At 42.2% G+C, this 13,947-nt stretch overlaps 1 protein-coding gene across 3 annotated transcripts in view; it reads right to left on the bottom strand.

Annotated features, from left to right (window-relative positions):
• The window catches only part of STAB1 (stabilin 1), a 94,375-nt gene extending 91,733 nt beyond the window's left edge, over nt 1-2,642 (bottom strand). For all 3 annotated transcript variants that reach the window (XM_067568074.1, XM_067568076.1, XM_067568075.1), the window contains exon 1: nt 2,484-2,642. In XM_067568074.1, coding sequence (XP_067424175.1) covers nt 2,484-2,564 — 81 coding nt within the window. In that variant the 5' untranslated portion in view covers nt 2,565-2,642. The remainder of the gene's footprint in view (nt 1-2,483) is intronic.
• Nucleotides 2,643-13,947: the final 11,305 nt, after the last annotated feature.

Raw genomic sequence — 13,947 nt, 5'->3', positions numbered from 1 at the left:
ACGGATCAGGGCCCATTTCTATTTCCACGAGAGTGTCAGAAATGTTTCTAAAGAGACTCCCCCACTGGTGTCCACTTATAAGATTCTGTGGTTAACCTGTCAGGCTGCAAGGGGGAACGTGAAACTGCTGATATTTATTAGTATTGGAGTAGCACATGGAGGCTCCAACCACAATTGGAGGTCCACTGTGCTAAGTGCAGCACAAACAATGCACTGCTTCAAAGAGCTTACAATCTAAATAGACTAGACAAAGGGTGGGAGGTGAAAAAGGTGTGAAGTAACTTGCCCAAGGCCCCACTCAAGGATGATAGCAGAGCCAGGAACTGAATCCAGTTTTTTAGAGTCCCAGTCCAGTGCTCCATCCATGAGAACACACTGCAACTCGTCTTCTGCGCTGCCTGATTCAGGCCTGAGATAAGTCTCCAAGAAGTACTATCATCAACAGGACTACTGCATCCATGGCCTTTGGGCATATTTAAATTATTGACATAGTGGTCTGGTGATCAGCAGAAAGGTCTTATTTATAGACTGCATAGTCTGGAAAATAGGTCTGAGGCCTGCATGATACGGAAGAGGAATTTGTGGTTTGAGCCTGGGACTGTCTCACAGAACACCATAGAAGGTCCCAGTTCTGACATTGTTTCATAGTGGTCTGCCATTGAACAAGTCACTTATGCTGTATGGAAAATAAGGTACTGTACGGAAGCAGCAGTGGTTTGAGCCTGGGACCTTCACACTGCATTTCTGACATTGTTTCACTGTATGCCATTGAACAAGTGCTTAGAAACATTCATGAAGCACTGTACCCAGCTTCTTCCCTGCCTTCACAGGCAGGGAAGAAATGTTTCTAGAGCACTTTGAAAAGCTTGGCTGAAAGGCACTACAGAAATGCAGTGTACATTAGATTCCTTGTTCACTGCTTCCACAATCTGTCCAATTTTACATTGCACCTTTAATCTGTTTATAAAAGGAGCCATCTGAAGTTCGGGCATTTGAATGTATTCTTTCAGTATTCTGCCTCTTCCTAAATCATGCCTTTTTAGATCGATGGCCATCACACTAGCTTCCTTTGCTAATAGTCTTAAGGTCTCTCCTTCCATTTCCAACCCCTCTCTACTGTTTGATACAGGGACGCCCCCGTTCCACAGCTCAGCCACTAGAGAACAAGATTCCTGAATGTCTCATGCAACGTCTGACTTTGTAGGCTAGTTTGTTCCTGTCAGCAGGAGACAAGAAATGCAATGGCAGCAGACACTTTGTAATATGAATGAACATGCCTTCCACACTACTGAAACTGAAAATCTCCAGCACAGAGCCAAGAAAACCAATCTAAATAAAACAGCATGTACATGGATGCATGAACCAAAACAAAAATCGGTCTAGGGGAAAACATTTCATGTTACTCATAGGGACTCTACCAAGAAACATGTTTCAAACCATTTTTTCCCTGTTGCACAAGGTGCTCAGATACAACTATGAAGAGTGTGAGGTATTCTGCATTGCACAAATAGATGGATCTATTTGCGAAGTCAATTCTTAATTACATTGCACTCACATGCAATCCTACAATAACTAATCACTATGTCCGCTCTCTAGCACTTACAAGCAGCTCTACAACAAACCAGTGCAGAAGCAATAAAGGGATTGATTGATTGGTAAGGGGAGCGATGCAAATTGCAAGTTTTTAAAGGTTTATTGTAAAATCTTACCTTTTTTTAAAACCCGAGAGTTATGACAGACAATCCTTTGACAGAGAAGAAGCCATTGTTTGTGCAGTCACTGAGACAGCTGCGCTGTCTGGTATGAACACACACTGCTGTAGAGGTCAGCGTGCAGTAACTTACTGCTACCTCCACGTGCTCTCCTGTGCAGGTTGGGGATTGGATTCTGAACTGGGCTTTGCTTCTGCTAGGTTTTAAACAGGGTATTTTCTCAGTCTCTCAGGAGCACGAAGGCTTGTCACTTAAACCCCCCCAGTGGGCATTGCATCAACCTTAAACATTTTCAAGTCAACTTTTCAACAGTTGCAGTTTAGAAAGGCTTTTTGGAAACACTGAAGAAATTCTACGAGGTGCTTTAGGACCCAGTGCTGCCAGGAGCAAAGTTCCCCTGACTCAAGTGAAGTTACCAAGTGTCAAGGATTCTCAGCTTCTGACAGGATTAGGCCTCCAGTCCTCACAATCCACTCTGCATTCAGCGCTGATAATGTGTAAATCAAAGTTTACTTAAGATCCAAGCAAAGCCCTATATCCTTAATTTTACGTATACAATATAGACTAGATATTTACATACACACATAGGAAAGGTAACGGATTGTCTTAAAGCTTAATTAGGGAGGTGATTCAACATATAACTAAATCCACATTGAAATCACTGAGCGGGGGAGGGAGGAGGAACATATCCTTCAGTAACATAGCAGCCATATGAAAACAAGTAATTGTCCCATGATCATTTAACTCCGAAACAAAGACTTGTGAACTTACCTTCTGCCTCTGCCCTTCACCTGTGGCAATGAACCATGCTGCTAAGCAGGGAAACAGCAACCCAGGAGGATGCATTTTCATGCTTTTACAGATGGGACCCTTTTCTTGAAGGGGGGTTGGTGTAGTGGATGCAATTTCTGTAAAAGAAGACAGCCTACTAAGAATCATATCCAAGAAAAATCAGTCGGGAGAAAACACTTTCGCACTCTGGATCTCTCTTCCAAAGTATATAGAAGTGATTCTGCTACTTTTAACTTCTAACATGAGTCAACAACAGCTTTTTTTCTCTCTGTCTCCCTCCCCCCCTTTGTTTAAACACCCACACACACACACACACCCACACACACACACACACACACACACACACACACACACACACACACACACACACACACACACACACACACACACACACACACACACACACACACACACACACACACGTAACCCTCTGAGTAAAAGGTTTACTGAAAACAGGAACATCTACGGATTTCCTCACCACATATCAGTTCAAAACAGAAGGAAGGAAATCCTTAGTTTTCAGCTGACTGGAATGAAATATATTAACTGTATCCTTAACTAGAAGCAAAATCCAACAGAGAAATGATAGACTGTAGAATCTGGATGGTAAATGAATTTCATTTTGTTGCTGATAATACCACCAAGCCAACTAAAAAACATCCATCCATTGCATATTGCAGCAGATATTTATTTGTTCTATAAAGCAAATATTTGCAGATGGTCTATATGGTACTTAATAAAGATGACAAATAATGCCTATAAACCCAAATTGGCCCCCGTTAGGGGTGGATATTTATTTAAAATGCATAAGGTGCTCAACAAGAAAAGTGTTACATTTAGCATACCAGCTACTGTGTGGGAGGCAGCAAAATATATACATTATTTTCAGAACACATTACTAGTAGCTAAATTAATTCATGGAGGATATTTTTCAACACTTGGAGTAATCAAGCTTTGAAATTTAAGAGACATGCTGGCTTTGTTCTGAGTTTGCAAATGAATCTCTCTTCCTCGGGGCAGTGTAGAAAATTAAGAAGATTCATGACGTTTGATGGGGGCTTTACAAATGCTGCCAACAGCATTCACTTTATTTAGTGGTGTAAAGAAGGGTCCAAACAGCATGTAGCTACAAATTGTATTAGACCATGATGACAGTGACTCAGTATATTCATAGATTTTTTTAGTCATTTCAAATGTGTGTATAAAAGCAAATCAGTCATTTTTAGAATTTGTTCATGTATGTAGATACATACACAAATACCAAGTGTATTAGTTCTTAATACTTACATAGCACTTTGCACATATACACACACAGCATATTAATATACAGTACTTTGCATACACATGCACCCCCAACAGAATACATAAAAACATATTAGGTACTGTACTTACTAATGCTGTTAATTGTAGTTTCTCTCTTCTCCCATCCCACAAAGCGATACAGGCTGACAAACAGTGGTGCTATATATCTCGCAGCAACAGGAAGCAAGCAAGGCAAAAATCCATCCACTGTGGCCTGTATGAAAAGTCCCAGCCCCACAACTCACTTCCAGATCGATCAGATGATAGAGTCCATTTGCCCCTATGAGGCACTGGGATGTAAGTGCAACCCTGGGACAAGGGCCATGCAGGCAGGAAATCACCAAGGAGCACACCTGGAGAGACCCAGCCTCCAGTCTATGCCAGAGCGCAGTACAGATCAGTGGAGTGGTGTCATGTGCCAGCACAGACACCACTGGGCCAGACGTTCAAGAAGGGTTGTGTTGGGATAGAGGCTGAGGGAAGAAGGTGGCCAAAAGACAAGCTGACATTCAGAAGAGGGGAATGGGAAAGTCATGCATCTGTCCTTCCCTTTTCCAAGAGTCAAGAACTCCCGGCCCAGCTCCACTTCAGCCATCATCTCTTGGGCACAATACCCACCCCAAACTAGCCACCTTCCCAATGGCAAATTTTCTCTTGGCCTCCATACAGCCCTAGTAAAAAGCACTGGTAACCCAAAGAGGTTCCTAGCTGGGAAGTCTTCCTTCACTGTTCTTTCCCAAAGGAAAACACCCCCCACACACTCATGACCATGCTCCTATGCCCCAACCCATTGATCCTCCTACATCCCCCAACTGAAAGACTCCCTGATTTGGCCATCCTCACATTTGTGAAAACCTTCCCCTTGATAATAGAGAGACAAGTGTCTCACTTTACTGTAGATACAGCTCAGCTACCCAGCAACCACATCCTAAACCCACCACAGATGACACCCCTGGTCAGGCTGTAGATCAGAGCAATAGAGTAAGTAGGGTAGTTGCACAAGGTAGGGTAGATACAATACAATACTAATACGTTACCTGCTAAAATACATGTGCTCTGTTTACTGCGATGCTACTACATATGCCAGAGAAATTAAAGGCCTAAGCCTATGAATCCCTTGTCATGTTACTAGGCTTCAGTCATGTGCATAGACTTCTCCTTATCATTAGTAATTTTCAGTGAGAGTAAGGTTTGCAGGAACAAGTCCAATGTGCTCTCTCTATAATCCCCATTACATATAGCTGAACTTGTTATTCTTGTATCATATCAACCCCCCCCCCAAAAGTCTGACCATTCAAAAATCCAGCACAACTTATTAAAGCTGGTATGAGTTGTTAAAAATGAGGAAATCACTCATTATAAACAAATCAAGGCAGCGTGGAATGGAAATTTACATATTCAAATTGCTGTTAAACTGCACAATAGTTGGACAGCAACATTGTTGTGTCTGTCTGCCTGTGATTTGAGATTTAGGCTTATTCAGCAAATGGCTACGTTACAAATGGCAGGAACCTAGTACAATGCAATTGTTGGAACTGTGGTATGGTTAAAGCTAAGCTGCTATCAATGTTGTGGGAGTGGGAAGGTGAGAGCAGTGCAAGGACAGATCTTACACTTTAAGATGGGACATTGACAATTTATAACGTTGGTACTTACTATATAAATTTTAAGGGTAATCCTTAAGAGCTGACTTGGCAGCAAGAGATACTACAAAGCTGGAAAGGAAAAAGAACTGAATGTTGTTCAAGAGATATTCCCAAACTACAGTCCATGGATCACTTGTGGTCAGCAGAGTACTTGCATTATGTTCCTTGGAGAGATGGCTACTCGCAGAGGAACCAAATTTTTAAGTGCTCAGCATCTACAGCTGGGGGACAGATTTTCAAGTGAGCCCAGCTTTTACTGAGGGACCTAAAGAAGGGCCAGATTTCCAGAAAAAAGCTCAGCACACAATAGCTCCTAATGCAACAATGATGGCCAGATTTCCAGAAGCGCTCAGCACCCACCATGCCACAGGTACAAAAGATGAAACAAGGACCAGTCTTACCGTTTATACTCCTGCCTATCGCTATAGTACCTGATCTACTGCAGTGAAATTCTCTTCGGAGTTACATATATCATGGTCATGGTGCTCCGAGAAGGGCAACGGTTATGCCTTATCAGAGCACAATTCAGTTAAGACAAACAAGTTAAAGGAGGATACACAATCTAAAAGAGACACTGAGCAATTCCATTTTACAGTGACTCGGCATAAGATAAGGGATGAAAAGGTTTTCTTTAAAACCGGACAACATTGCTGCCTCCCAGTGGAACATGTCATTTATTCCAGTTGTTATTCCAGCAGCCTGTGTAAAAACGTGCAGCCCCAATGAGAGAAAACTTTCATTATTTGTTACTACAGGAGTTGGAACAATATAAACAGCTATAGTAACTGGCAAAACTGAACACTTCTGGATTTTGGGAACAGGATCCAATACCTTCCGTCCTGGGTGGTCAGCGGTAATTACCATCAGATAGCAGTCTCAGCCCCATTTCAGAGTGGATAGATGCCAACATCAAAGTGCTCTCTCATCTGTCTCTCATGAGCAGTCTCATTAAAGAGGCCAAAAACTGAATAGAAACAATATTGGCAGGGCAGGGCAAATTACACTACTGCTGCATGTATGTGATATGGGTAAATGAGAGTCTCTGCCTGTAGTAATTTCTATGTGGCTGAACTGACAACACCCGCAAAAAATATTTCAATCTAACCAACCGATTAGCCAGCAGTAGTGATGGGAGACATCTTTTGCCTGAGACACTGCAGGTGAACTCTGGTGGTGTGAACACAACCATCATTTCTATTGTCAGCTAACTCCTAACAATAGCCGACTCAATCAGTGCTACTTCCATTTTTGGATCTATTAAAAAGTCCACCAAAGGTATGGACAGACACCTAAATACCTTCTCAAGCAAATACCTCAGGAAAATACAAGGTGTTAAATAAAATGAATGTATTACAATTTCTGAGATTTGTCAGAGTTCAATGACTTTGTTAGCCAGAAAGAAGATGGAGATGTCTGGGACACGTGCTAAGAATGAAGCCAGACCATCTGCCATGACTGGCGTGCCTTTGTGCAGCTGAAGGAACACACAAAAGGGGCCAACCAAGAGAACCCCTCTATCAAACAATACTTAGAAAGGAAAAACTTATAGGACTTAACATTAAAGACATGGAAAGAGTAGTCTAGGAAGGGCAAGGGTGGCAGAGCCTTGTTCATTCCCTAAGAGACATTTGAGAGCACTACAAGGATTCAGAAATTCAGATAAAAAGACTGCAATCAAGAAATGTGCACTGTCCTCATTCAAACATTTCCAATTCCTTCCCCACACCTGCAAGTTTAAAAATGGGTGTGTGTATTTATCTTGGGAAGCATTGTTCTCCTGGAGGTTGAAGAAACAGAAGCGCTAGTCAAGGGCCTGATTATCCCCCAAGATTAGCATGTCTAGTGATTAGGTCACCAGACTGGGGCTTGGGAGAGCTGGCTTCAATTTCCATCTCTGCCACCGACTTCCTGTGCAGGTCACTTAATCTACCCTATGCCTCATCTCCCACCCATACAATGGAGATAATACTTCTCTGCCTTCCAAAGGCATCGTGAGGATAAAATGGGAGTTAGACATCTAAATTCCTTTGAGGATCTGGGCCTTAGTAAGTGTCAGGTGCTTAGATACAAGAGTGATGAGAACCACATAAATATACAAATAGATAGGGGAGGGGTCTCCTCTCTCACTGACTTCAGTGGGAGAGGAGAATGCTCCATACCCCCAAAGTTGCAGGCAACTATATTCAGGAGGCCTTTGATATTTATCCTATAGGCTCTCTGTCAGCCACCCATCTAATTTTTCTTACCCATAACTGAGTGAATGAAACAAGCCGAGCACTATAACTGTTGAGAAGGCAACGGCTGTTAGTTGACATTCATTTTGTAAATACGATAAATGGCGAGTTCCTGGGTTTTAGTTAAGTAACTGAATGCACCTCAACTGGAAAGTAAATGTTTCTAACAAAGGCAAGATATGTAGTAATGTCTACTAAGCTGCCACACACTCACATCCATCTATATTTTAACACACTTGGTCACAAGCCTTCTTTTGTAAAGTGTTTGCAGTTAGCTTGGGCAATTTCCTGCTATTGAAATCTTTTGTTTACGCAATCTTGACTGAAATTATAGACAACCAAGACAAATGATTTACCATTCACTCTATCATACCATGTGGCTTTTTTGGGGGTTGCAAATTATTTTAAATCAGTGGAAAGAAATAAACATCCTTATTATGCTCTTTGGAAAAACAAATTCTATTTGCTCCGAATCATATAAATGCCTAGATGACTGTGGGACTGAAAAGGTACTGTTAAAGGGTACAATCAGCCAAGCCACAAGTACTGTGTAGGAGAACAGGGCCTACTCTACCACAGAAGCTTGAAGTTTCTAGAGGAAGCAAAATTCCCTTGTGGCTATTGGTTACAAGAGCAGAGCGTGATTTTGCAAGGGACTTGTTTTCCTTTTTGGCCAGTTAGAAGGGGAGGGCATTTCAGTCTGCTTAGGACAGCAAAATAAAAGAGGTCGGAGAGTGACTTGGAGAGAGGGTTTCTCTCTCTTTCACACACACATAAAAGCAACTGCCTTATTCCAAGCAGCTGAGCAGTGCCTGTACTGACCTCCCTTTGGAGCAAAAAGTGACTCAGGAGGAAATTAACTAGGCTCACATCTTGTCAATTCAAGTAGCTCAGGAGCAGCATGACACTTGCAGTAGAAATATTGGCAAGTGAATGCTGTCAGTTCAGGCCTACTTCTCCCCATGGCCTACACCCAGGTCCTTTACACACACACTAAAATCTCTCTCTGCTCGAGTGAGTGCCAGCCACATGTTCCCATCTAACAGCCTCATTTCGTGAACTTTCTAACCCAGCAGGTAATGTTATGAATCTGGGATTGTCAAAGCAGCCTAGGAGAGTTAGACACTCAACTCCCACTGAAATTCAACGGGACTCCCTTAGGCTGCTTTGAAAACCCCAGCTCAAGCAACCACCAGCTCAAGTCAGCATGAGACACTAGTTTATTCGATTCCCTAACTGTAGTGCAGCGCTCCATGACTGTGCTGTATGATAATGAGTAGGGATGGAGACACTTGATAATATATCTGGCTACAGCAGCAAGTGGTCTGCCATGGACTCGGCTGAAACGAAAAGCTAATACACTATGGTTCAGCTGCTTGGCTCATGCTCGACATGGAGCTGGAAGTAGTGCTGCTCAATTGAAACAACACAGCAACTTCCAGGAGGCCACCTGTGTGTGGCCATCTCAGGTCAATGAGAGGAATGCGAAATATTTAATTAACACTCAAGTTTCCTAGAGCTCCTCTCTGGCTCTCATCTCACAAGAACCCTAGGAGCATTTCAGTAGCTATGGGCTCTCTCCTGGAGGTAATCTGCAAATCCCTTTTGATCTCTGCCCGCTATTTTTAAGTTTCCTCCCTTGTTGCTTTTCCACTGCAGTAAACGCTATCCTGGGTAGGTCTGACACAGCTTGACATCACTGCCCCACCGTGCACCTATTTGAGGACTGGGTTGCTAGCAGGCGATACATAGGGCTCCCTCAGTCTCAGCCTGCTTTGAAGCACCCTAGATAGTATTAGGGATATTGGGGTAGAAATCATAACCCTGAAGAGTTTAAACTTTCTAGGGGGCACGGTAAATAGCTCAACTACATAGATATACCAGCCTGGAAATTACATTAGATCTGCTACTAACAGATCAATCTGTGCATGCATAGCATAGATCCAAGAGATGTTTTAAAAACATTATTTTAGGAAGAGAAGAATTACCATGCAGGATAGGTCCGTGTAGTCCAGCATCCTGCCTCTGACAATGGAAGGCGTGAGAACCTCACAGGAGGCAGATGTGGGAGATATTCTGCCTCTGACATAGATCTCATCCTGTTCGCTAACAGAAACTACTTAAGCCCTGAAGCACAAGGTTTTACATCCCTTCCCAAATGTTGTGTCATTAGGACAGCTCTGGATACTCTTATTACTCATATAAAGTGTTCATCCCTTTATGAATCTTGCTAAGTTCGCAGCCTCAGTAACTTCCTGTGACGAACGCCACATTCTAACTATAGATGGTGTGAAAGTATTTATCCTTTTAATTTACTGCCACCTTGTTGTATTATGAGACACAGAGCTGATGCTCTGGATGTGCCTTCTTTAGACTACTTGTTATTCTATACATTTTATCATATCGCCTCTTAATTCACTTCCTTTCTAAGTTAAACAACAACTGAAGATGAATTAATTGAGTCTTTGGGATTAATCAGATAAAATTTAAACTCAGAGGCAGGATGGTCAGCTGGAATGGCGCAGACATACTATAAAAGTGGATATGGCACAGATGGGAAGTTATGGGGATATAACCAGCACTGTAAAATTTCACCCTGAAACAGGAGAGACAAAGTTCAGGTCAGGACAACGTGGACTATTTTCCTTCGGTCATTAAAATGTGCTCGAAAGAAGATTCATTTAGATGCATATTTTTACAGTTATAATACATATGAGAAGTTAAAAATTATCATGGCTCAGTTGACCACCAAAATTGGTGGGGCTGTACCAATTTACACCAGCTGTGGATCCAGCCCGTACAATTTAGGTAAGATAGTCTTGGGAAACCATTTTCCCTCAGAAATGGGTAATTTTCTTTTACCGATACCTTTGTGCTCTCATAGCTTGTACCACCAATCTGAACACTGTCTCAGCAGCATAACAAGTGGTACCTACTATAGTCAAATTAGGGTAGAAAAAACATCACAAAAGGAGCCTGCAAAACTCCACACTGAAATTTAGCCCCAAGGGGTAAAGGATATTTGTTTTGAACTCCCACACATGCTTAAAACGCAGTTTTATTTTGCAGGCCATCTTTTATACCAACTACATGCAAGATGCTTTCAGAGAGATAAGAGGCTTTGAAGGAGAATAGGAATGGAGTTGATAAGTGCAGAGATGAACTGTGCCCTAGGCATTATGTGATACGAACACAGAGAATGATGTGCAACAGGACACACAAGAGGCTGGTGCTAGTTGAGTGAAGGGAGTGGAACAGAAACAAATGCTCTGATCCTGTAGTTGAATCAGCATGAACAGTTCCTGACACCCCCACAAAGCCCCAGTGATTTTAAGGGTGCTCTTCATGGGCAGAAGGGTCCATGTAAAGCAAATCCAATTGCAGGATTAGAGCCAAAGTCAGAGGGGAGCAAAAGAAAATGCTTGGCATGAGATTTTAGAAAACAAAACCAAGAGGAGTAATAATGAACTAAATCCCAAAGTGAATGAAGAGCTGGTTGAGATGGTTAAGGATGGAAGACGCTTTAATACACACGACATGGCACTTCCTTTTTCTTGCTGAACAAACAAATGAAAATATTTTATTAGAAAAACGTTATGCAATTTACAGATCATGCACTCAGCTCCCCAAATTGGGTAAATACATCTACGTGATTTGAGAAAAGTGGCAATATTTGTCCAATAAATTATTTAACTACTTCTGCCCCTGAAGAGATGGACAGTCAATCTGAAGTGAGTACAAAGATCCTGAGGAGGAATCCTACTCTTTTTTACTATTTCCATGATTGCTAGTTTGACCCAGCTAGGGAGTGTGGATTTTAAAGTTTTGCAGCCCTTGGTCTCTCTGTATTATATGACAGCATGAACATTAGATTTTCCAAGGTGTGGAATCTGGATCAGATCATATTTGATTGTTTCAACATTCAGGCAATTAATGTATTGACTTCCTCTAGACAGATAGGTTCCATGACAGGAAGGCAAGCTGTTCTGTTTTTGAGCTAATTAAGCACATCTGACCCACAGGACAAGAGCTTGTGAATAGCAAGATGGAGTTTTCTGCTTAGAATTTTGAGTCACATGTACACAAGGAGTGTAAAGAAAAAACAAATCCCCACATCCCAACTAAGCAGGAAGAATTATGAGCAATTCCTTCCAAGCACACAAAGTGCATCTCATCAGTATTATAACAGCTATTATTCGTGCTAGTCGCAGTCAAATGCCCCAATCAGACTCAGGACCCCCTTGTGGTAGGAAATCCTGAAAATTCAAGGAGACAAGCATTTTCCAGGCCAGTATTTTGCATTGCTTGTAGCAAAACTACCTGATAATAAAAAGACCATTCTGTATGTCCCGTCCCCCCGGGATGAGCGGCTGTTTCCAACAGAACAATTTCCATGTCATACTCTAGCTATTACTTTTGGCTGACTGTGGAGAATTTTGAACTAAAGGATCTAACAGAAGTGCACAGCACCAGAGAAGCTTCTTCAAGATGCCATTCCCTTCACATTTGCTTAATTTTAGTTTTTAAAATGAATGATTCCTGAAAAATAAGTCGGTATATGGTAAAACATCTACTTATTTGCATTCACTTTCCAGCATGTTTCAGGCCACGGTGTTGCTTTTAGGAGACCTCTACCTATAAACACTCTTCCTTCTTCATTTTAGCATAGGTAAAAACAGGTGCTTTCATTCACATGGCCACAAATCTAGAGTAACTCCAGTAAAGTCACTCTGTATTTACTTTGGTTTAAAACAGCAGACTCTGGCCCTTATACTTGTATACAAGTCATCCGTTAGACTTTTCTATGAAGTATCTGCAAGACAGACCTTTTTTTAGTTGCCCTAAAGGCAAATATTTTCAGAAGAACCCAAGTCACAATTTTAAATGTACCTTAGGAGCATAATTCTCATTGGAAGTCAACTGGACTTCAACACCATTGAAAATTTTACCTCTAGAAGAAGGAGGTATTTTTTGTATAAAGGCAGCAAAGCTTAGAAGACTACGAAATGATATTAGAGGTCAATGTATATTAATTTCTGACTTATTTAAGTAGGAGAGATGTCTTACTTTCCTGAAGAGTTTGGAGCCACAGGGCAGTCTCCTTTGGCAGAAGGTTCAGACCCACAATTGGTTAATTCAGTCCGTAGTTTAGGGATGCTCCTGAACTTGCTCATTGATGCTAAGCTCTTACATGGCAGCCAGTAACGCTTCCCAGTTGGCTAGGAGACTCTGTCCCATCCGGTGTATGATGACCTGGCCTCAGTTATTCACGCCTTCGTCAGCTCTCAGCTGGACTATGGCACTGCAATATACCTAGGAACAAAGCCTTCTGCGCTTAGGAAGCTCCAGCTGGTACACATCTCTATAGCAACATGTGCTACTGCAAATACATCAACTCTGTCCTCTGCTCCCTACATTGGCTTCCCATAGAATATCACAACTGATATCAAGGTCTCGGTCATTATCTTCAAGGCACTCAATGGTCTGGACTCAGGATATCTAAAAAACCGACTGAAGCTCTGAGATGAAGACTGTAGTTAACAACTTTGCTCCTCTGGCACAATGGGTAAAGCCTGTCTGTTCACGAGAGGACACTTTATCGGGGGCCAGTCCAAGGTTGTAGAATGAACTCCCACAGGAACTAAGGACCAGTGAGAAACCTCACTACATTTTCCGCTAAGTGCAAGGCACCTTTCTTTGACCTTTCCTTCTCCAACATAAACATATAGCAATATATGCTTATATCATAAAAAATATTCCAAAACAAAATTCTCCCCCCAAAATGCGACAGATGCTAGTAAAGTTAACGCACTACAGGAAGGCGCTCAGATACTACAGTGATGAGCGCAGCGGTATAAGAATGTATACAAAACAGTCTTGCTATAAATCAGAAGCACTTACTTAGAATCATCACCAAAACAATTGGCTATACTTTTAGAGATTTAGGGCCAGAGACTCAGGCCTGGTCTACACTTACCTGGTGATCCAGCGGCAGTCGATGGGAGTTACGCAAGCTACGCAGAGTAGCTTGTGTAACTCCCATCGACTGCTGTGCTTCCCTTCTGCGCGGCATCTTCACTGCACTGCGCCACTTGAGGTAGTGGTTTTACAGCATCGACTTCTGGATCGATTGAGCGGGTCTTCACTGACTGCTCAATCAATCCAGAAAGGTCGATCTGATGGTGGCGACTTTGCCACCATCAGTGTAGACATTCCCTCAGTCAATCTAAACTGGCATAGCTCTATAGTAGTCACTGCAGC

The sequence above is a fragment of the Emydura macquarii genome, unplaced genomic scaffold (genome assembly GCF_026122565.2).
Source record: "Emydura macquarii macquarii isolate MOO-44397 ecotype Brisbane River unplaced genomic scaffold, CSIRO-AGI_Emac_v2 contig_2846, whole genome shotgun sequence".
NCBI classification, from domain to species: Eukaryota; Metazoa; Chordata; order Testudines; family Chelidae; genus Emydura; species Emydura macquarii.
Note: the sequence above shows the minus strand (reverse complement) of the source record. Positions and strands in the feature narration are given on the sequence as shown.